Raw genomic sequence first — 24981 nt, 5'->3', positions numbered from 1 at the left:
CCTCTCAGAGCAGACCAGAGCAGACATCCTGTGGCCCTGAATAATGCCTGTTGATGTCTGCTGTGCTGACCAGGACAAAAGGCTGCCTGCAGACATCACTGGCTCCATTGTCAGCTTGGCTGGCCAGAACAGAGGGGTCACAGTGGTGTAATGGAGGTCTCCATAGGCTCATTGATTCTATGTCTTTATGTGTTCAGTATTGCAGGGGGTAGAGAGGCAGATCAATGTGGGAGCTTTGTGTGGGTCCTGTAGTCGTGTTTCTCTCCGTGTCCAATTTCGCCAGACTCTGCATGTTCCTTTTCTCTGTCTCTTCCTTTCTTTTTTCTGAATGTCTGTTCGTCTCTCTCTCTCACTCTCGCTCTTTTAGTCTCGCTATAGGTGGCTATAGAATTATGACCAGTCAGGGTTTCTTCTATCCACTCTTTTCTGCTCGGGTGTATTTTAGAGCAAATGCACAACATGATTCCCAGCTAGATGATTTCTGTCAACATTTATAAAGGTTAATGTGTCTCCTATCCACCGCCGTGAGCCCCTCCTCCCTCTCCTTCTTCATCCTTCTTTTCTGCTCTCCTCCCTCTATCCTCATCCTTCCCTCCCTTCTCCTATTACCTTTTTCCTCTTCTTTCTCTCTTTTCTCTCTCTTTCTCCTCTCATCCACCACCACTCTCTTCTCTACCTGGCCTCTTCTCTGGTTACTTTTCCCTGTTTTCTACCTCCCCCGTCTCCTTCCTCCCCCCAGCAGCCTGCCAATGTGTGTTAACTAGACATTTATCGGATGAGGTGGGGAGCTGGATGGTACTGTGCCCGCTGCCCACCCCAGGAGCAGCACTCTCCGCCTAGTGCTTCAGAGCAGGTGACAACAGACATATAGAGCTGACGAGCTTTTCAAGAAAGCCTTGACTGTGCTCTCGGTCTCTCCACCTACAGTATAATAGCTCCCCCGTTACCCACTCCTTTCCCGACAGCTGTCTATTGTATTATTGCCTTTGTATGAATTCACATTACTATAAATGAGGTGTGTGTGTTTGTGTTGAAGGGGCAGGACAGTTGGATGATATGGAGACCAGCAGAGAGACTTGGACTGCGTGTACATAGTGTTTGTGTTGAAGGGGCAGGACAGTTGGATGATATGGAGACCAGCAGAGAGACTTGGACTGCGTGTACATAGTGTTTGTGTTGAAGGGACAGGACAGTTGGATGATATGGAGACCAGCAGAGAGACTTGGACTGCGTGTACATAGTGTTTGTGTTGAAGGGGCAGGACAGTTGGATGATATGGAGACCAGCAGAGAGACTTGGACTGCGCGTACATAGTGTTTGTGTTGAAGGGGCAGGACAGTTGGATGATATGGAGACCAGCAGAGAGACTTGGACTGCGTGTACATAGTGTTTGTGTTGAAGGGACAGGACAGTTGGATGATATGGAGACCAGCAGAGAGACTTGGACTGCGTGTACATAGTGTTTGTGTTGAAGGGGCAGGACAGTTGGATGATATGGAGACCAGCAGAGAGACTTGGACTGCGCGTACATAGTGTTTGTGTTGAAGGGGCAGGACAGTTGGATGATATGGAGACCAGCAGAGAGACTTGGACTGCGCGTACATAGTGTTTGTGTTGAAGGGGCAGGGACAGTTGGATGATATGGAGACCAGCAGAGAGACTTGGACTGCGCGTACATAGTGTTTGTGTTGAAGGGGCAGGGACAGTTGGATGATATGGAGACCAGCAGAGAGACTTGGACTGCGCGTACATAGTGTTTGTGTTGAAGGGGCATGACAGTTGGATGATATGGAGACCAGCAGAGAGACTTGGACTGCGTGTACATAGTGTTTGTGTTGAAGGGGCAGGGACAGTTGGATGATATTGAGACCAGCAGAGAGACTTGGACTGCGCGTACATAGTGTTTGTGTTGAAGGGGCAGGACAGTTGGATGATATGGAGACCAGCAGAGAGACTTGGACTGCGTGTACATAGTGTTTGTGTTGAAGGGGCAGGACAGTTGGATGATATGGAGACCAGCAGAGAGACTTGGACTGCGCGTACATAGTGTTTGTGTTGAAGGGGCAGGACAGTTGGATGATATGGAGACCAGCAGAGAGACTTGGACTGCGTGTACATAGTGTTTGTGTTGAAGGGACAGGACAGTTGGATGATATGGAGACCAGCAGAGAGACTTGGACTGCGTGTACATAGTGTTTGTGTTGAAGGGGCAGGACAGTTGGATGATATGGAGACCAGCAGAGAGACTTGGACTGCGCGTACATAGTGTTTGTGTTGAAGGGGCAGGACAGTTGGATGATATGGAGACCAGCAGAGAGACTTGGACTGCGCGTACATAGTGTTTGTGTTGAAGGGGCAGGGACAGTTGGATGATATGGAGACCAGCAGAGAGACTTGGACTGCGCGTACATAGTGTTTGTGTTGAAGGGGCAGGGACAGTTGGATGATATGGAGACCAGCAGAGAGACTTGGACTGCGCGTACATAGTGTTTGTGTTGAAGGGGCAGGACAGTTGGATGATATGGAGACCAGCAGAGAGACTTGGACTGCGTGTACATAGTGTTTGTGTTGAAGGGGCAGGGACAGTTGGATGATATGGAGACCAGCAGAGAGATTTGGACTGCGCGTACATAGTGTTTGTGTTGAAGGGGCATGGACAGTTGGATGATATGGAGACCAGCAGAGAGATTTGGACTGCGCGTACATAGTGTTTGACCACCATCAGTGCTGCTTGCATTAACAGTATGGGTTCTATGTTCAGCTGGTGCCAAGGCGGCGCTAGTGTCAAAAGCGCGCTAGTTTGCAATTTTGTAATTTAAAAACTGGTGCACTGGCATTTTCCAGCCCTAACGCCAGATTCTGCAATTTACCTCAGCTCACTTGCACTCAGATGAGCGGGGTGGAAATATTTTAGGTGTGTCCTTAACTTGATTTAAAGTACTAATTTCTAGATGCAGCCTATCCAGCCGTGATGCGCACTGCCCATATGAACATGGAACAAGAGTAGCATAATGTTCTTTTGGTGCCTGTACACTTCCTGTTTAGAAACATAAAAAACTCATGTTCTTTCCCATTTAGTTTTATTTGATTAAAAACCAAGCATATCCTCCCCTCTGCTCAATGAAGGCTTTTTTTTGTCTGTCAATGCAATCACAAAGTAGTCAAGACTGTCGATAAAGGGTTTGGTTCCTGAGAACGCTTGGAAATCAATCTTAATCACCAAAGCTTTATTAAAATACAAAGTTTGAGAGGAATAAAACAGTGAGCTGACACATTATTTTATCCATGCAAGTCCTGTAAAACCACCACCATGCCCATCATGAAATGAGATATGAGATCCTCTTTGAATACGGTGAACCTTGTATTTAGAATGAATCTGTAACCTGTAAAAATTGCTTGTTTTCCGTTTCATATGTTCAAAACCCAGCACTCCCTTAGGCCTACTATAACAAAGGCTGGTTCAACATCAATTTGTTTATTTTTTATCCTGCCGATTTTATGATATCATTACATTTATTTATTGTTGTTGTTTTAAAAAAAGCTTGTTTTTTGTATAATTTTATTACAACCAAACGTATTAGAATGATTCACCTTTCTGGTATTATGGTAACAATGTCCGTGGTGTGCTTGCAATAGAACTTCCATGAGGTCTGTGAATGTGATCTGATCTGTAAATTGGTTCCAATATGGATATAAAACGTTATATTTTGGAGCTGTATAACGGTGAGTGGACATTCTCCCTTTCTCTTTATATTGGATATTTTTCCAGTTATGTTGCCTGTAAGAGTGACATAGCCTATTTAAAATAAGTTGTTAGAATTTGATTACAATTATTAGTTCTCAGGGCCTCCCGAGGGGCGCAGCGGTCTAAGACACTGCATCACAGTGCTAGAGGCGCCACTACAGACCCGGGTTCGATCCCAGTCTGTGTCACAACCGGCCGTGATCGGGAGTCCCATAGGGTGGTGCACAATTGGCCCAGCGTCGTCCGAGTAAGGGGAGGGTTTGGCCGGGGGAGGCTTTACTTGGCTCATCGCGCTCTAGTGACTCCTTGTGGCGGGCCGGGTGCCTGCGGGATGACCTCGGTCGTCAGTTGAACGGTGTTTCCGCCGACACATTGGTGCGGCTGGCTTCCGGGTTAAGCGGGCGGGTGTTAAGAAGCGTGGTTTGGCGGGTCATGTTTTGGAGGATGCATGACTCTACCTTCGCCTCTCCCGAGCCCATTGGGGGGTTGCAGCGATGAGATAAGATCCAAAATGTACATTTTTTTTATTTTATTATAAAGATGTATTCGTTCTCTTTTTAGGGCTTATCAATAATTAATATAAACTTGCTTACTGACTATGTTTGGAATGTCCATGCTCAGCCATAATGTAATTAGGCCTAGCCCCGATATCAGTGTGAATGCTATTGAAGACATTCAATTGCTTAGAACAATGTGGACTGCAGATGGGTTCAAGTTAACGTATTTAGCAAAGATAGGTCAACATTTTGTTATTTAGTTTCCGTAAGCCAGTTAACAAACTTTAATGGACTAACATTGGAATTGTAGTTCATTCCGTAAATACACAATTTGAACATGTTTCGCCATGGAGCACGTTCTGATTGGCCGAGCCACAACTTGTTTATTCATCAAAACCCAACCTCCTTCGCGGCAACGCCAGCAAGTGTGCCGATAATTGTGATTAGTGAAAATATCAAAAATATTTCGGACACACCCCTGAACCTATAGCGCTACCGCCTGCTCTTAGATTTACCATTGTTTTAGGTTTGTTAAAATACAGCCCTTAGATTTACCATTGTTTTAGGTTTGTTAAAATACAGCGCTTAGATTTACCATTGCGTTAGGTTTGTTAAAATACAGCCCTTAGATTTACCATTGTGTTAGGTTTGTTAAAATACAGCGCTTAGATTTACCATTGCGTTAGGTTTGTTAAAATACAGCCCTTAGATTTACCATTGTGTTAGGTTTGTTAAAATACAGCCCTAAGATTTACCATTGTTTTAAGTTTGTTAAAATACAGCGCTTAGATTTCCCATTGTTTTAGGTTTGTTAAAATACAGCGCTTAGATTTCCCATTGTTTTAGGTTTGTTAAAATACAGCCCTTAGATTTACCATTGCGTTAGGTTTGTTAAAATACAGCGCTTAGATTTACCATTGTGTTAGGTTTGTTAAAATATAGCCCTATATCTCCTAACCATTTTAAATCCTTCCACTACACTACCTTAAACGCAATAGGGTCAGGCTGTCTAGTCTCGTATTGTGTTTCCCTACAGCTTAAGCCTGTTGGATGAGAGTGGCCGTGATGGCCCTCCTGGTTACACGTTCTGTTCTGAGTCCTCGGGATAATTAAAATCTTGCCTCATTGTGTTTTCAAAATGAGTGAGGAAACGGGGAGCCTAAAACCTGCCAAAAACAATTTCCCCTGCCCTCCACAATTCACACACATGCATACACACACACATACACCCGTTTGCCCTTGAACATAAACAACACACATTCAGCCCTCTGATAACAGAGAGATTAATTGAAGTATATTTTTTCATATGATGCTGGTGCTGATATGGGTTGAGACTGGTGGTGGTAGGGACCTGCAGCCCTAGGGTGCATCTCGTCTCAGCCCTTTTTCACTTCTACCCTCAGAAGTTTTTTTAACACGTCTGAGGCCCTTTTTGCAATAGTGAAATAGTTGTGTGTGCGGCATGCAGATGTGTGTGTAAAGGTACATTTCCTGTGTATCTTATCGCTATGGCCCCCAGCGCACAGTTGGAGGGCCGCCATGGCAGCAGCGGTCCCCACAGTAACCATGTGGAATGTGGTTAGCCACCATGGCAGCAGCGGTCTCCACAGTAACCATGTGGAATGTGGTTAGCCACCATGGCAGCAGCGGTCTCCACAGTAACCATGTGGAATGTGGTTAGCCACTATGGCAGAAGCGGTCCCCAGAGTAACCATGTGGAATGTGGTTAGCCACTATGGCAGCAACGGTTCCCAGAGTAACCATTGGAATGTGGTTAGTCACCATGGCAGCAGCGTTCCCCAGAGTAACCCTGTGGAATGTGGTTAGTCACCATGGCAGCAGCGGTCCCCACAGTAACCATGTGGAAAGTGGTTAGTCACCATGGCAGCAGCAGTCCCCAGAGTAACCATGTGGAATGTGGTTAGTCACCATGGCAGCAGCGGTCCCCACAGTAACCATGTGGAAAGTGGTTAGTCACCATGGCAGCAGCGGTCCCCAGAGTAACCATGTGGAATGTGGTTAGTCACCATGGCAGCAGCGGTCCCCACAGTAACCATGTGGAAAGTGGTTAGTCACCATGGCAGCAGCAGTCCCCAGAGTAACCATGTGGAATGTGGTTAGTCACCATGGCAGCAGCGGTCCCCAGAGTAACCATGTGGAATGTGGTTAGTCACCATGGCAGCAGCGGTCCCCACAGTAACCATGTGGAATGTAGTTAGCCACTATGGCAGCAGCGGTCCCCAGAGTAACCCGTGGAATGTGGTTAGTCACCATGGCAGCAGCGGTCCCCACAGTAACCATGTGGAATGTGGTTAGCCACTATGGCAGCAGCGGTCCCCACAGTAACCATGTGGAATGTGTTTAGCCACCATGGCAGCAGTGGTCCCTACAGTAACCATGTGGAATGTGGTTAGCCACTATGGCAGCAGCGGTCCCCACAGTAACCATGTGGAATGTGTTTAGCCACTATGGCAGCAGCGGTTCCCACAGTAACCATGTGGAATGTGGTTAGCCACTATGGCAGCAGCGGTCCCCACAGTAACCATGTGGAATGTGGTTAGCCACCGTGGCAGCAGCAGTCCCCACAGTAACCCTGTGGAATGTGGTTAGCCAATATGGCAGCAGTGGTCCCCAGAGTAACCCTGTGGAATGTGGTTAGCCACCGTGGCAGCAGCGGTCCCCACAGTAACCATGTGGAATGTAGTTAGTCACCATGGCAGCAGCGGTCCCCACAGTAACCCTGTGGAATGTGGTTAGCCACCGTGGCAGCAGTGGTCCCCACAGTAACCATGTGGAATGTAGTTAGCCACTATGGCAGCAGCGGTTCCCACAGTAACCATGTGGAATGTGGTTAGCCACCGTGGCAGCAGTGGTCCCCACAGTAACCATGTGGAATGTAGTTAGCCACCATGGCAGCAGCGGTCCCCACAGTAACCATGTGGAATGTGGTTAGCCACTATGGCAGCAGCGGTCCCCACAGTAACCATGTGGAATGTGGTTAGTCACCATGGTAGCAGCGGTCCCCACAGTAACCATGTGGAAAGTGGTTTGTCACCATGGCAGCAGCAGTCCCCAGAGTAACCATGTGGAATGTGGTTAGTCACCATGGCAGCAGCGGTCCCCACAGTAACCATGTGGAAAGTGGTTAGTCACCATGGCAGCAGCAGTCCCCAGAGTAACCATGTGGAATGTGGTTAGTCACCATGGCAGCAGCGGTCCCCACAGTAACCATGTGGAAAGTGGTTAGTCACCATGGCAGCAGCAGTCCCCAGAGTAACCATGTGGAATGTGGTTAGTCACCATGGCAGCAGCGGTCCCCACAGTAACCATGTGGAAAGTGGTTAGTCACCATGGCAGCAGCGGTCCCCAGAGTAACCATGTGGAATGTGGTTAGTCACCATGGCAGCAGCGGTCCCCACAGTAACCATGTGGAATGTGGTTAGTCACCATGGCAGCAGCGGTCCCCACAGTAACCATGTGGAATGTGGTTAGCCACCGTGGCAGCAGTGGTCCCCACAGTAACCATGTGGAATGTAGTTAGCCACCATGGCAGCAGCGGTCCCCAGAGTAACCATGTGGAATGTGGTTAGCCACTATGGCAGCAGCGGTCCCCACAGTAACCATGTGGAATGTGGTTAGTCACCATGGCAGCAGCGGTCCCCACAATAACCATGTGGAATGTGGTTAGCCACTATGGCAGCAGCGGTCCCCAGAGTAACCATGTGGAATGTGTTTAGCCACTATGGCAGCAGCGGTTCCCACAGTAACCATGTGGAATGTGGTTAGCCACTATGGCAGCAGCGGTCCCCACAGTAACCATGTGGAATGTGGTTAGCCACCGTGGCAGCAGCAGTCCCCACAGTAACCCTGTGGAATGTGGTTAGCCACTATGGCAGCAGCGGTTCCCACAGTAACCATGTGGAATGTGGTTAGCCACTATGGCAGCAGCGGTCCCCACAGTAACCATGTGGAATGTGGTTAGTCACCATGGTAGCAGCGGTCCCCACAGTAACCATGTGGTTAGTCACCATGGCAGCAGCGGTCCCCACAGTAACTATGTGGAATGTAGTTAGCCACTATGGCAGCAGCGGTCCCCACAGTAACCATGTGGAATGTAGTTAGCCACTATTGCAGCAGCGGTTCCCACAGTAACCCTGTGGAATGTAGTTAGCCACTATGGCAGCAGCGGTCCCCACAGTAACCATGTGGAATGTAGTTAGCCACTATGGCAGCAGCGGTCCCCACAGTAACCATGTGGAATGTAGTTAGCCACTATGGCAGCAGCGGTCCCCACAGTAACCATGTGGAATGTAGTTAGCCACTATGGCAGCAGCGGTCCCCAGAGTAACCATGTGGAATGTGGTTAGCCACTATGGCAGCAGCGGTCCCCAGAGTAACCATTGGAATGTGGTTAGTCACCATGGCAGCAGCGGTCCCCACAGTAACCATGTGGAATGTGGTTAGTCACCATGGCAGCAGCGGTCCCCACAGTAACCATGTGGAATGTGGTTAGTCACCATGGCAGCAGCGGTCCCCACAGTAACCATGTGGAATGTGGTTAGCCACTATGGCAGCAGCGGTCCCCAGGGTAACCATGTGGAATGTGGTTAGTCACCATGGCAGCAGCGGTCCCCACAATAACCATGTGGAATGTAGTTAGCCACTATGGCAGCAGCGGTCCCCACAGTAACCCTGTGGAATGTGGTTAGTCACCATGGCAGCAGCGGTCCCCACAGTAACCATGTGGAATGTAGTTAGCCACTATGGCAGCAGCGGTCCCCACAGTAACCCTGTGGAATGTGGTTAGTCACCATGGCAGCAGCGGTCCCCAGAGTAACCATGTGGAATGTGGTTAGTCACCATGGCAGCAGCGGTCCCCAGAGTAACCATGTGGAATGTGGTTAGTCACCATGGCAGCAGCGGTCCCCACAGTAACCATGTGGAATGTGGTTAGTCACCATGGCAGCAGCGGTCCCCAGAGTAACCATGTGGAATGTGGTTAGTCACCATGGCAGCAGCGGTCCCCACAGTAACCCTGTGGAATGTGGTTAGTCACCATGGCAGCAGCGGTCCCCACAGTAACCATGTGGAATGTGGTTAGTCACCATGGCAGCAGCGGTCCCCAGAGTAACCATGTGGAATGTGGTTAGTCACCATGGCAGCAGCGGTCCCCACAGTAACCATGTGGAATGTAGTTAGTCACCATGGCAGCAGCGGTCCCCAGAGTAACCATGTGGAATGTGGCTAGTCACCATGGCAGCAGCGGTCCCAACAGTAACCATGTGGAACGTAGTTAGCCACCATGGCAGCAGCGGTTCCCACAGTAACCCTGTGGAATGTAGTTAGCCACTATGGCAGCAGCGGTTCCCACAGTAACCATGTGGAATGTGGTTAGTCACCATGGCAGCAGCGGTCCCCACGGTAACCATATGGAATGTGGTTAGCCACTATGGCAGCAGCGGTCCCCACAGTAACCATGTGGAATGTGGTTAGTCACCATGGCAGCAGCGTTCCCCACAGTAACCACGTGGAATGTAGTTAGCCACTATGGCAGCAGCGGTTCCCACAGTAACCATGTGGAATGTGGTTAGTCACCATGGCAGCAGCGGTCCCCACAGTAACCATATGGAATGTGGTTAGCCACTATGGCAGCAGCGTTCCCCACAGTAACCATGTGGAATGTAGTTAGCCACTATGGCTGCAACGGTCCCCACAGTAACCCTGTGGAATGTGGTTAGTCACCATGGCAGCAGCGGTCCCCACAGTAACCATGTGGTTAGTCACCATGGCAGCAGCGGTCCCCACAGTAACCATGTGGAATGTGGTTAGCCACTATGGCAGCAGCGTTCCCCACAGTAACCATGTGGAATGTGGTTAGTCACCATGGCAGCAGCGGTCCCCACAGTAACCATGTGGAATGTGGTTAGTCACCATGGCAGCAGCGGTCCCCACAGTAACCATGTGGAACGTAGTTAGCCACCATGGCAGCAGCGGTTCCCACAGTAACCCTGTGGAATGTAGTTAGCCACTATGGCAGTAGCGGTTCCCACAGTAACCATGTGGAATGTGGTTAGTCACCATGGCAGCAGCGGTCCCCACAGTAACCATATGGAATGTGGTTAGCCACTATGGCAGCAGCGGTCCCCACAGTAACCATGTGGAATGTGGTTAGTCACCATGGCAGCAGCGTTCCCCACAGTAACCACGTGGAATGTAGTTAGCCACTATGGCAGCAGCGGTTCCCACAGTAACCATGTGGAATGTGGTTAGTCACCATGGCAGCAGCGGTGCCCACAGTAACCATATGGAATGTGGTTAGCCACTATGGCAGCAGCGTTCCCCACAGTAACCATGTGGAATGTAGTTAGCCACTATGGCTGCAACGGTCCCCACAGTAACCCTGTGGAATGTGGTTAGTCACCGTGGCAGCAGCGGTCCCCACAGTAACCATGTGGTTAGTCACCATGGCAGCAGCGGTCCCCACAGTAACCATGTGGAATGTGGTTAGCCACTATGGCAGCAGCGTTCCCCACAGTAACCATGTGGAATGTGGTTAGTCACCATGGCAGCAGCGGTCCCCACAGTAACCATGTGGAAAGTGGTTAGTCACCATGGCAGCAGCAGTCCCCAGAGTAACCATGTGGAATGTGGTTAGTCACCATGGCAGCAGCGGTCCCCACAGTAACCATGTGGAAAGTGGTTAGTCACCATGGCAGCAGCAGTCCCCAGAGTAACCATGTGGAATGTGGTTAGTCACCATGGCAGCAGCGGTCCCCACAGTAACCATGTGGAAAGTGGTTAGTCACCATGGCAGCAGCAGTCCCCAGAGTAACCATGTGGAATGTGGTTAGTCACCATGGCAGCAGCGGTCCCCACAGTAACCATGTGGAAAGTGGTTAGTCACCATGGCAGCAGCGGTCCCCAGAGTAACCATGTGGAATGTGGTTAGTCACCATGGCAGCAGCGGTCCCCACAGTAACCATGTGGAATGTGGTTAGTCACCATGGCAGCAGCGGTCCCCACAGTAACCATGTGGAATGTGGTTAGCCACCGTGGCAGCAGTGGTCCCCACAGTAACCATGTGGAATGTAGTTAGCCACCATGGCAGCAGCGGTCCCCAGAGTAACCATGTGGAATGTGGTTAGCCACTATGGCAGCAGCGGTCCCCACAGTAACCATGTGGAATGTGGTTAGTCACCATGGCAGCAGCGGTCCCCACAATAACCATGTGGAATGTGGTTAGCCACTATGGCAGCAGCGGTCCCCAGAGTAACCATGTGGAATGTGTTTAGCCACTATGGCAGCAGCGGTTCCCACAGTAACCATGTGGAATGTGGTTAGCCACTATGGCAGCAGCGGTCCCCACAGTAACCATGTGGAATGTGGTTAGCCACCGTGGCAGCAGCAGTCCCCACAGTAACCCTGTGGAATGTGGTTAGCCACTATGGCAGCAGCGGTTCCCACAGTAACCATGTGGAATGTGGTTAGCCACTATGGCAGCAGCGGTCCCCACAGTAACCATGTGGAATGTGGTTAGTCACCATGGTAGCAGCGGTCCCCACAGTAACCATGTGGTTAGTCACCATGGCAGCAGCGGTCCCCACAGTAACTATGTGGAATGTAGTTAGCCACTATGGCAGCAGCGGTCCCCACAGTAACCATGTGGAATGTAGTTAGCCACTATTGCAGCAGCGGTTCCCACAGTAACCCTGTGGAATGTAGTTAGCCACTATGGCAGCAGCGGTCCCCACAGTAACCATGTGGAATGTAGTTAGCCACTATGGCAGCAGCGGTCCCCACAGTAACCATGTGGAATGTAGTTAGCCACTATGGCAGCAGCGGTCCCCACAGTAACCATGTGGAATGTAGTTAGCCACTATGGCAGCAGCGGTCCCCAGAGTAACCATGTGGAATGTGGTTAGCCACTATGGCAGCAGCGGTCCCCAGAGTAACCATTGGAATGTGGTTAGTCACCATGGCAGCAGCGGTCCCCACAGTAACCATGTGGAATGTGGTTAGTCACCATGGCAGCAGCGGTCCCCACAGTAACCATGTGGAATGTGGTTAGTCACCATGGCAGCAGCGGTCCCCACAGTAACCATGTGGAATGTGGTTAGCCACTATGGCAGCAGCGGTCCCCAGGGTAACCATGTGGAATGTGGTTAGTCACCATGGCAGCAGCGGTCCCCACAATAACCATGTGGAATGTAGTTAGCCACTATGGCAGCAGCGGTCCCCACAGTAACCCTGTGGAATGTGGTTAGTCACCATGGCAGCAGCGGTCCCCACAGTAACCATGTGGAATGTAGTTAGCCACTATGGCAGCAGCGGTCCCCACAGTAACCCTGTGGAATGTGGTTAGTCACCATGGCAGCAGCGGTCCCCAGAGTAACCATGTGGAATGTGGTTAGTCACCATGGCAGCAGCGGTCCCCAGAGTAACCATGTGGAATGTGGTTAGTCACCATGGCAGCAGCGGTCCCCACAGTAACCATGTGGAATGTGGTTAGTCACCATGGCAGCAGCGGTCCCCAGAGTAACCATGTGGAATGTGGTTAGTCACCATGGCAGCAGCGGTCCCCACAGTAACCCTGTGGAATGTGGTTAGTCACCATGGCAGCAGCGGTCCCCACAGTAACCATGTGGAATGTGGTTAGTCACCATGGCAGCAGCGGTCCCCAGAGTAACCATGTGGAATGTGGTTAGTCACCATGGCAGCAGCGGTCCCCACAGTAACCATGTGGAATGTAGTTAGTCACCATGGCAGCAGCGGTCCCCAGAGTAACCATGTGGAATGTGGCTAGTCACCATGGCAGCAGCGGTCCCAACAGTAACCATGTGGAACGTAGTTAGCCACCATGGCAGCAGCGGTTCCCACAGTAACCCTGTGGAATGTAGTTAACCACTATGGCAGCAGCGGTTCCCACAGTAACCATGTGGAATGTGGTTAGTCACCATGGCAGCAGCGGTCCCCACGGTAACCATATGGAATGTGGTTAGCCACTATGGCAGCAGCGGTCCCCACAGTAACCATGTGGAATGTGGTTAGTCACCATGGCAGCAGCGTTCCCCACAGTAACCACGTGGAATGTAGTTAGCCACTATGGCAGCAGCGGTTCCCACAGTAACCATGTGGAATGTGGTTAGTCACCATGGCAGCAGCGGTCCCCACAGTAACCATATGGAATGTGGTTAGCCACTATGGCAGCAGCGTTCCCCACAGTAACCATGTGGAATGTAGTTAGCCACTATGGCTGCAACGGTCCCCACAGTAACCCTGTGGAATGTGGTTAGTCACCATGGCAGCAGCGGTCCCCACAGTAACCATGTGGTTAGTCACCATGGCAGCAGCGGTCCCCACAGTAACCATGTGGAATGTGGTTAGCCACTATGGCAGCAGCGTTCCCCACAGTAACCATGTGGAATGTGGTTAGTCACCATGGCAGCAGCGGTCCCCACAGTAACCATGTGGAATGTGGTTAGTCACCATGGCAGCAGCGGTCCCCACAGTAACCATGTGGAACGTAGTTAGCCACCATGGCAGCAGCGGTTCCCACAGTAACCCTGTGGAATGTAGTTAGCCACTATGGCAGTAGCGGTTCCCACAGTAACCATGTGGAATGTGGTTAGTCACCATGGCAGCAGCGGTCCCCACAGTAACCATATGGAATGTGGTTAGCCACTATGGCAGCAGCGGTCCCCACAGTAACCATGTGGAATGTGGTTAGTCACCATGGCAGCAGCGTTCCCCACAGTAACCACGTGGAATGTAGTTAGCCACTATGGCAGCAGCGGTTCCCACAGTAACCATGTGGAATGTGGTTAGTCACCATGGCAGCAGCGGTGCCCACAGTAACCATATGGAATGTGGTTAGCCACTATGGCAGCAGCGTTCCCCACAGTAACCATGTGGAATGTAGTTAGCCACTATGGCTGCAACGGTCCCCACAGTAACCCTGTGGAATGTGGTTAGTCACCGTGGCAGCAGCGGTCCCCACAGTAACCATGTGGTTAGTCACCATGGCAGCAGCGGTCCCCACAGTAACCATGTGGAATGTGGTTAGCCACTATGGCAGCAGCGTTCCCCACAGTAACCATGTGGAATGTGGTTAGTCACCATGGCAGCAGCGGTCCCCACAGTAACCATGTGGAATGTGGTTAGTCACCATGGCAGCAGCGGTCCCCACAGTAACCATGTGGAATGTGGTTAGTCACCATGGCAGCAGCGGTCCCCTCTGTTACCATGTGGAATGTAGTTAGCCACAATGGCAGCAGCGGTCCCCACAGTAACCATGTGGAATGTGGTTAGCCACTATTGCAGCAGCAGTTCCCACAGTAACCCTGTGGAATGTGGTTAGCCACCGTGGCAGCAGCAGTCCCCTCTGTTACCATGTGGAATGTAGTTAGTCACTATGGCAGCAGCGGTCCCCAGAGTAACCCTGTGGAATGTGGTTGGTTTGGTGAACAGTACATTTTAAAACATCATTCCTTTTTGGAAAGGAAAACAGCCCATAATAGTGACCTATTTATTCACAGTGGAAACAGACATTCCACTGGTTCTAGATAACTGCAGCAGTAAACTGCTCCCTGTGGTTTTGGCAGTAACCACTATACTGGCAACAGTTGGCAGTCTATTCTCAGAGTTGTACGTAATGTCCTCTGGTTATTCCCCTCTTATGTTGCCTTCTATTAATAAACCACAGAAGACCAGCTAATTCCACAAGACAGCCCTAGTGAATAGCAGGACTGGCCTCGGCTCAGACACTAATCGATGTTAGTGTGAGGATGGCTTTAAGCTGTGGTCCAGTCACTAACATCACAGAAAGTCCTAGACAAGTCTCTCCCTCCCTTTGCCCTCCCCTCTTACTCTGACTTTGTATTGTTCTTTTCATGTTTTCTCCTTCCGTTCCCTTCTGCTCTCCCTCACTCTTTTATTCTTCTCCCTCTTCCTATCACTCCATCCTACCAGTTAGCTGTAGGTTTTGACAGCTTTCCTGAGAGTGATAGTGTAGCTCTTTCTATCTCGCTCTCCATCTCTTCCTTTCTCTCTTCTCTCTCTCTCTATCTATATCTCTCTCTCTTCCCTCTCTCCCTCTATCTCTCTCTCTCTCTATATATATACATATTTCTCCCTCTCTCTAGAGGGAATAGTGACATTACATTTCAATCTTAATTTTCTGATGATTTGAACAAATAAGCACTTTTCTCTTGTCTGTAGACATTAACCTATTGAGCTGAAATGCAGGACCCTGCAGAGTGCATTGCCAGACCTTGAGTTTTGTTTGAAGTAAAGTGGATCTCTGTCAGAGAACTCAACAGGCAGCGGTCCAACCCTCTAGCCCGACACCCAGCATTTCAGATGTTGTCTTATTGAATAAATGCATCTCTCTCTGTCTGTCTCTGTCTCTCTGTCTCTCTTTGTGTCTCTCTCTCTCTCTCTCTCTCTCTCTCTCTCTCTCTCTCTCTCTCTCTCTCTCTCTCTCTCTCTCTCTCTCTGTCTGTCTGTCTGTCTGTCTGTCTGTCTGTCTGTCTGTCTGTCTGTCTGTCTGTCTGTCTGTCTGTCTGTCTGTCTGTCTCTCTCTCTCTCTCTCTCTCTTTGTGTCTCTCTCTCTCTGTCTCTCCCTCTGTCTCTCTGTGTGTGTGTCTCTCTGTCTGTCTTTCTTTCTTTCGCTCTCTCTCGCTCTCTGTCTCTCTCTCTGTGTCTGTGTGTCTCTGTCTCTCTCAGGCTGTGTTTGATGTGGACAAGACTAAAGGTCTGACTCTGATTGAGGTGTGGGAGGGGCTGACCCCAGAGGACATTAAGGCATGCACAGGAGCACACTTTGAGGTGAGTCATACAGGGACAGCCGGTCTGGTCACTCCAGGGTTGTGTTGTCCAAAGCAAGAACAATGCTTTAGCCAGACAACTTTCCACATAGGAAAGTTGCATATTTACTAGCTACAAAATAAACTTGAAACGTGATACCCTCAGTAAATCCATATTTGACTTGAATTGTCTTCGTAACCCAGAAAACCAAGAGTGTTTATGAAAGGTAGCAGACTAAATTATTGATCCTGCTCAGTGAAATACTATCAATAGTAACAGATGGTTTCTCTCCTTTCAAAACTCTCTCTCTCTCTCACTCACTCTCGCTCTCACCCTCTCTGATGTCCAACAGGTGTCTCCAAACTTGAGGTCCATGCAGCAGGTCTAGAAGCTGGGGGAAGTGTCTGAGGAGAGGAACTATGGCTTGAAGGCTGTGTTAATCTCTCCGTATGTGTGAAGGAAGGAACACAAACTATGAACTAATCAACAAAGTTCATCCTAATGTTACTGAACACGGCTTCCGTCTACTAAATCATAACGTCACTGAAACATTACTGTAACATCCATTGATGTACAGTCATATGTGAGATGCATAAATAAGCCATGCCTAGTTTGGTTGTGGTTGTTAAGAAACCAACAGCGTGATGATGTTGAAGATATTATATGAATTGAAAATAATTGTTGTCCCTGACATAACTGAAGAGGAACTGTGTAATATGTATTTAGTAATAACGTCATGTTTTAATTAGATGTTTTATGCTACATCAACACAGAGGCTATTCTCTCCAAAATGTATAACACAAACAATGATGGACTTCATTCCAGTCAGTTGTCCCCTCCCTTCTGCACTTGGTCACTCCCCTCCTTAGACGTGCATCAGCCAGGTACTCCGGTAGATAGGTATACCCTGTAATTAATAGCTCCAACTAGTTTCAGACATACTGTGTTCATAGGTATACCCTGTAATTAACAGCTCCAACTAGTTTCAGACATACTGTGTTCATAGGTATACCCTGTAATTAACAGCTCCAACTAGTTTCAGACATACTGTGTTCATAGGTATACCCTGTAATTAACAGCTCCAACTAGTTTCAGACACTGTGTTCACTGATGCAGTGAAATGGGAATGAATTGGAGAAGGGAGGAAGCACAGCTCTGGTCTGACATCAAAACTGATATTATCTAGATTTTTATTTGCGTTTGAGCCTCTCCACTTCATCCTGGTTTGGTACTTCAGTTGAATGGTCAGCCTCATGGAAACAAACACTGAATAATACAGGCTACATGGTTTCAGGTATTTTAGCTACTACAATGTGAGGCCTTACATTTTCTACCCACACGTTTCCCTGCCCTGTATTTGTATATTATATTAAACTAGGTATGTTACCTTGATGTCCATTTTCTGTTGTATTGCTTTTTGCTGTCCCATCTTTTGCGTGTTGCACATAAGTCTCAAAATTCTTTAGCACTACTTCCTGAATAATTTTTTGATTTATGACACCTCAAATATTTCTTCATCATTTCTGTGTGACAGTGAAGGAAGGAATGAAGCATGTTGAGAGTATTGAACACGTCGGGCGATCTCTTGGTGAGTTGAGCTCTGTATCATTGTCAACAATTCATTGAACAAACTGAATGAATGCTCCATCTCTCCTCTGAGAAGCGGCAAGGCTGACTCAATCCTATCATATCGCTGCACTGTATGTTCTGCCCTAAAGTTCCTCCTTCATTAGCCACGTTTCACATCATTTAGCTCCGAGGGAATTAACTTGTTCCTTTCTTTGTCAACACAGCAGGTTCCCGGTCGCCATTTGGATGATTGGCAGGCAATGACATTTTTGAATCGATTTGTCCACTTGAGAAGAGCGAGCGGTCCAGTTACCTGAGGGATTTTACATAATTGTAGATTGCAACCAGAGGTTCTTCTTCACTCTTGGGGTTCAAAGAGAATATAGATGTTGTATCAGCAACTGGAAAAAATGTCAAATTGTTGCGAATATGTTGGTAGCACATCAGGGGTACACATTTCTAAATATAAGGCGAAGTAGATGTATAATTTTGCCTATTTAGACAAAACATGTTTTTGAGTGAGGTTTCTTTTAAACTCTGGCCTGGTGTCAAAATATGTCCAATGTTATGAATTTATTCAGTGCTTGACTTGGGCTGAAATATGTATCATTCTAGGTACCGGTCCTGTTTACATTTAGGTGCAGGAGCTCCACAATACTTTTGAGCTGATATTCTAAAAGACCTCAAACAGTAGACATGTTGAGGTGCCGGTACTCCGCTCAGGTGAGCTCATCCCCAAGTCAAAAACTGCATTTATTCAAGTAAAACTACAAATCCAGACAAGCGAGAAGATAACATCAATCGGTTAACGTGTCTTATTCCCAAGACGCTTCTCCAGAAAGCGCTGGAAAGCAGATTTGATCAATTCAGCACCACAGGAGTGGACAGCGGCGCTATACACCGACGGGCAAACACAAAGCCATGGATGCAGTACTTGTAGCGGAGAGCAGGAGAGCCATTCGCGGTTTCAACCAGAATGGGACATAGAACTGATTATTGAATTAAGTCAACTGACGATGGCTGGGCCCACCATCAATTCAATGACTTCACAGGAATACATCACTCGCCCGCAATGAGATCACCCTAAAATTACAATTATCAAAAACACAACTCTTTATCGACATATCCTATGAAACGTGTTCGATATCCACATGTTCGCGCCATTCAGGGGGTGTGGCGTGAACTCGCTCACAGGCGCGCTGGTGTGTGTGTGTTGCGTACGTGTGGGTGAGTAGTAAGGGGAGCGAGCGCTGCATAGAGAAAGAGCACTCAACGCTCGCGGAGGCAGAGAGTGGGAATATAGTGCGCGGTGGCATGGCTTCCTCTCACGGGAAAAGCGAACCGAGGTTCGCCGACTGGATGGCAAATTTACCGGAGAGCATGCACAGCATCCCGCTCACCAACCTGGCCATTCCTGGTAAGCGCTTTCACGGCTGCGTAAAGGTGCGCATTGAAGTGTTGGAAATATGTATTGCTGATCTTGCAGTGAAGTCATTTAGGCTTCTTCCATAGATTATAGACATTTTACGTTTTAGTCATTTAGCAGACGCTCTTTGCCAAACCGGCTTTACAGGAGCAATTAGGTTAAGTGCCTTGCTCAGGGCACATCCGAGTTTTCACCTAGTCCGCTCGGGATTCGAACCAGCGACCTTTCGGTTACCGGTTCGGTTAACGCTGCCGCCCCCGTCCAGATATTTCTTGTTGTGTTATGTGTCTATCTACGACAGAAATATTGAGTTGTAGAACTGACGGTGAAGTCAGTGACCTAGCCGGTGACCTCTTCAGACGAATAACCGAGACAGAATTGTCAAATTCCATGCAAAAGGTTGTTTCGTTCTCACTAAAGTCGTAGGCTATAGGCTACAGTAGTCTCTCAAAAACACGCTGGAGAGATGGCACTTGTTGCGTTACGGCGAGAGGTATGTGTAAGTGCAACACTATCTTCAAACGAATAGGATACAGGTTGAGCTGCTAGGGCTCGATATGCTATGCCAAAGGCTGAGACGTGTGTCGAGGTCTATCGGCTTGATTCAAATCAAATGTGTCCTTGAGGGAGGGGTATGAATGATCTTACTAAAAGCTTGCTAACTCAAATTAATACATTAAAATGTCATTTCAACTAGTGGCCCGTTGTGCTCCTTTTAAATATGTTTTAATGTATAACTGAAATTGTCCCTTTTTTGTAGGATATAGCAGGTTATGTGCTAATTATGTGATCTTTGGCGGTGCGTAGGTTGTTAGCCTAAACGGGGCATAACAGGGTTCATTGCATTGCAACCATGATAGCCTATGCGCTGCTCATGAGTAGCCTACCGTCACATATTACGTTATAGTGTTATTTAAGTGTTGAATTTGTGGGTTTATTGATTTGTAGGGATCTCTAAATCCCCATTCAAAAGGTTTGTAGCCGGGTCAATCTCCTGTCTTTGCAGACTGTAGACATCCTTGACCCATTCAAAGACCTTCGTCCTTTCCTTCCTTGAGGAAACCAGTGATCTGACATAATCAGACTGCATATGGTCAAACGTTAAAAGCAAACCTTGCATATGCCTGCACCCTGCCTAGTTCATGGACTACATTACCAAAAGTATGTGGACACCTGCTTGTCAAAAACATCTCATTCCAAAATCATGGGCATTAATATGGAGTTGCTCCCCACTTACGCTGCTATAACAGCCCACTAATCTGTGAAGGCTTTCCACTAGATGTTGGAACATTGCAGCAGGGACTTGCTTCCATTCAGTCAAAAGATCATTAGTGAGGTCGGCGTTCCAATTCATCCCTAAGGTGTTTGATAGAGTTAAAGTCAGGGCTCTTTGCAGGCCAGTCAAGTTCTTCCACATGATCTCGACAAACCATTTCTGTTTGCACCTTGCTTTGTGCACGGGGACATTGACATGTTGGGGGGGCGCAAGAGACAGCAGGGGTTCAAACTGTAGAACCCAGTTCCTACAATGCAAGGATGACATCATTTGAGGGCAAAAATAACAATGGCTTACTAGACATGTCTTTTATGAGTCATTTTCTGGATCAGAAATGAAACAGATGATATTGACATGAGGTGAGAAGAAACTTGTATATCTGGGAAATTCACATGCATATCAATAATGATTACTTACAGTTGAAGTCGGAAGTTTACATACACCTTAGCCAAAAACATTTAAACTCAGTTTTTCACAATTCCTGACATTTAATCCAAGTAAAAATTCCCTGTTTTAGGTCAGTTAAGATCACCACTTTATTTTAAGAATATGAAATGTCAGAATAATAGTAGAGAATGATTTCAGGTTTTATTTATTTCATCACATTCCCTGGGTGTCAGAAGTTTACATACATTCAATTAGTATTTAGTAGCATTGCCTTTAAATTGTTTAACTTGGGTCAAACGTTTCGGGTAGCCTTCCACAAGCTTCCCACAATAAGTTGGGTGAATTTTGGCCCATTCCTCCAGACAGAGCTGGTGTAACTGAGTCAGGTTTGTAGGCCTCCTTGCTCGCACACGCTTTTTCAGTTCAGCCCACACATTTTCTATAGGATTGAGGTCAGGGCGTTGTAATGGCCACACCAATACCTTGACTTTGTTGTCCTTAAGCCATTTTGCCACAACTTTGGAAGTATGCTTGGGGTCATTGTCCATTTGGAAGACCCATTTGCGAACAAGCTTTTTCTTTCTGACTGATGTCTTTAGATGTTGCTTCAATATATCCACATAATTTTTCTGCCTCACGATGCCATCTATTTTGTGAAGTGCACAAGTCCCTCCTGCAGCAAAGCACCCCCACAACATGATGCTGCCACCCCTGTGCTTCACGGTTGGGATGGTGTTCTTTGGCTTGCAAGCCTCCCCCTTTTCCCTCCAAACCTAACGATGGTCATTATTGCCAAACAGTTCTATTTTTGTTTCATCAGAACAGAGGACATTTCTCCAGAAAGTACGATCTTTGTCCACATGTGCTGTTGCAAACCGTAGTCTGGCTTTTTTATGGAGGTTTTGCCTTTCAGGTTACGTTGATATAGGACTCGTTTTACTGTGGATATAGATACTTTTGTACCTGTTTCCTCCAGCATCTTCACAAGGTCCTTTGCTGGTGTTCTGGGATTTGATTTGCACTTTTTGCACCAAAGTACGTTCATCTCTAGGAGACAGAACGTGTCTCCTTCCTGAGCAGTATGACGGCTGCGTGGTCCCATGGTGTTTATACTTGCGTACAGATGGTACCTTCAGGTGTTTGGAAATTGCTGCCAAGGATGAACCAGACTTGTGGAGGTCAACATTTTCTTTTCTGAAGTCTTGGCTGATTTCTTTTGATTTTCCTGTGATGTCAAGCAAAGAGGCACTGAGTTTGAAGGTAGGCCTTGAAATACATCCACAGGTATGCCTCCAATTGACTCAAATGATGTCAATTAGCCTATCAGAAGCTTCTAAAGCCATGCCATAATTTTCTGGAATTTTCCAAGCTGTTTGAAGGCACAGTCAACTTAGTGTATGTAAACGTCTGATCCACTGGAATTGTGATACAGTGAATTATAATTGAAACAATCTGTCTGTTAACAATTGTTGGAAAAATGACTTGTCATGCACAAAGTAGCTGTCCTAACCGACTTACTAAAACTATAGTTTGTCAACAAGAAATTTGTGGAGTGGTTGAAAAACGAGTTTTAATGTCTCCATCCTACGTGTATGTAAACTTCCGACTTCAACTGCATATGCAGATAATGAGATGATGTAGTTAGCTATAGCCAGACAGTGTATTCACAATCAATTTGATGAGGTTAACTTCTTCGTACATGCACATTTGTGGCCTGCTGGAGGTCATTTTGCAGGGCTCTGGCAGTGCTCCTCCTTGCACAAAGGCGGAGGTAGCGGTCCTGCTGCTGGGTTGTTGCCCTCCTACGGCCTCCTCCACGTCTCCTGATGTACTGGCCTGTCTCCTGGTAGCGCCTCCATGCTCTGGACACTACGCTGACAGACACAGCAAACCTTCTTGCCACAGCTCGCATTGATGTGCCATCCTGGATGAGCTGCACTACCTGAGCCACTTGTGTGGGTTGTAGACTCCGTCTCATGCTACCACTAGAGTGAAAGCACCGCCAGCATTCAAAAGTGACCAAAACATCAGCCAGGAAGCATAGGAACTGAGAAGTGGTCTGTGGTCACCACCTGCAGAACCACTCCTTTATTGGGGGTGTCTTGCTAATTGCCTATAATTTCCACCTTTTGTCTATTCCATTTGCACAACAGCATGTGAAATGTATTGTCAATCAGTGTTGCTTCCTAAGTGGACAGTTTGATTTCACAGAAGTGTGATTGACTTGGAGTTACATTGTGTTGTTTAAGTGTTCCCTTTATTTTTTTGAGCAGTGTATATTTTTGTTGGATACCCAATTTGACATGCTCCTATGAACTTAACATGTTGGTGCTCATGGGGCCTTTTACATGGAAATTACCATAAGTTTATGTATCATCTATTCACATCATATGCTATAGCAATCAGGTGCCTGACGGCACAGTCGATGACGTGGCACGCAATCATTGTTTGATACATGCAACGTTTGAGCAGGGGAACACGATGCACATCTCGTTTTCTCTGATCTATCCTCAGAGACTAAAGAGGAGTGGCATGACATACTCCACTCCTCCCAATGGAGGACACACACACTTCATAAATCTTCAGGGTATTTTGCGATGTGATTTGCAATCGAGCATCGCTGCGTAACATAAAAGACTGGGAAATGAACTGCCAGAGATAGCCCTGCAGCCAAGAGGTCTAGTTAAATCATGTAACACAACTGCAATTCCACCTGCTTATATATCAATATCCCTGAAAGCAGAAATAGCCCCATAAGCCATTCACTTATTGATTTCTCCTGGTGCTGTTGTGTTATTTGTTTATTTGGATCCCCATGAGCTTTTGCAGAGGCAGCAGCTATTCTTCCTGTAGTCCACAAAAAACACCAAACATAACAAAACACTGCTAGACAAGAACAATCCCACACATTTTTTTATAAAACGATATACAACAAAATAAAAACAACTTTGTCAAAAAGACTTGACCATGATAACTGATCATCCAATATTATATCTAGATGTTTAGCTTGCTCAATGGTCACCCTTTATACACAACTCCAGTTGAGGTGTAGATCTTAGCATTTTTAACCAAATACAATGCTTTTAGATTTATTTAAGACCAGTTTTTATTACGAATCACCCATTCTGATACTGACTAACTCCTTATTAAGAATTTCAATGATCTCACTGGCTTTGGGTGCTGACATGTAGTGTCGAATCATCCACATACATAGTCATTCTAGCATTGTGTAAGACCAGTTGTAAATCATTTGTAAAAATAGAGAAGAGCAACCGTCCAAGGCAACTGCCCTGAGGGACACCGCACTGTACATAGTGGTTCCTCTTTTAAAAGTTGTGCGCTAACACCGCGGGACTTAGAGGTACCCAGCGTCACGGCTTCATTGCTCCAGACCACCGCAAGGGGAAGTTAGAGCACTCATTATACATTTGGGTCCCAAGGTTTTTATATGACCAATCATATCGAGTGGTTCTGATGACGAATTTGATGCGAGCCACCCGTCCCTGGTGACTTTCTTCAGCAAAGATGGCTGACAAAACATTACGGTGGAGGCAAATGTAAGTCATTATAACGTCATAACGAGTCAAGCAAAACATTTACAATTGAGAGGAATATGTTAGTTAATGCAGAGACGAATGATTGTGCATATTTATGAAAATTGCTATTTAGCAAGTTAGTTGACTAGTTAACATTAGCCAGCTAACTAGCTGGTGTTATGACATGAGTGACTTTGTCATTCGTGTTTAATGTTTTAGGAATTCCTTAGAGAACCAGCAAACCAGGCTGTCGTCTTGTGAAACAGTGAATGTAAAGAATCTAGCCAGCTAAAGCATTTACTGCAAATTTAATGTACAATTGTGTTAGCTTGCCTTGCTTATATTTGGCATGCAATACATCTGAAGTAACATAGCTAGCTAACTATTTATTTGCTTATTGTGTAGTGGAGGATAAAAATAACATAACTGTATGCCTATGGATGTGTAGCTGGCTACAGTATGTAGCCGATCTGTGTATGAACCCTAAAACGTCTGTTATGAATGTTAGTCCAGAACCTATGAACCTCAGCTATCGTAGTTGTTGTATCGACTACAAGTCTGAATGGCATTAATAAAGCCTATGGATTGAGTATAATGACTTTATTGTGCCAAGGTTGCAAGTCCTATATACATGTGTGGTAATAACTACAGTACATGAGATCCCCACATTGTAGCCTGTACATTGAATATATTCACTGATCATGTACTCTTCCTTGGCAAATAAAGGTGTGGTTCAGGTA

General features: G+C 47.2%; 2 protein-coding genes across 2 annotated transcripts in view; both read left to right on the top strand.

Moving 5' to 3' along the window:
- Nucleotides 1-17439, top strand: part of LOC139545044 (succinyl-CoA:3-ketoacid coenzyme A transferase 1, mitochondrial-like) — a 145476-nt gene extending 128037 nt beyond the window's left edge. Inside the window, exons 16-17 of the mRNA XM_071352405.1 lie at nucleotides 15967-16068; nucleotides 16400-17439. Coding sequence (XP_071208506.1) covers nucleotides 15967-16068; nucleotides 16400-16435 — 138 coding nt within the window. The 3' untranslated portion in view covers nucleotides 16436-17439. The remainder of the gene's footprint in view (nucleotides 1-15966; nucleotides 16069-16399) is intronic.
- A 1395-nt stretch (nucleotides 17440-18834) lies between these two features.
- Nucleotides 18835-24981, top strand: part of LOC139545043 (PI-PLC X domain-containing protein 3) — a 91155-nt gene continuing 85008 nt past the window's right edge. Inside the window, exon 1 of the mRNA XM_071352404.1 lies at nucleotides 18835-19033. Within this exon, the coding sequence (XP_071208505.1) occupies nucleotides 18931-19033 (103 nt within the window). The 5' untranslated portion in view covers nucleotides 18835-18930. The remainder of the gene's footprint in view (nucleotides 19034-24981) is intronic.

Source organism: Salvelinus alpinus, chromosome 19 (assembly GCF_045679555.1).
Source record: "Salvelinus alpinus chromosome 19, SLU_Salpinus.1, whole genome shotgun sequence".
In the NCBI taxonomy this organism is placed as follows: domain Eukaryota; kingdom Metazoa; phylum Chordata; class Actinopteri; order Salmoniformes; family Salmonidae; genus Salvelinus; species Salvelinus alpinus.
This window is presented reverse-complemented; position numbering and strand designations above follow the sequence as displayed.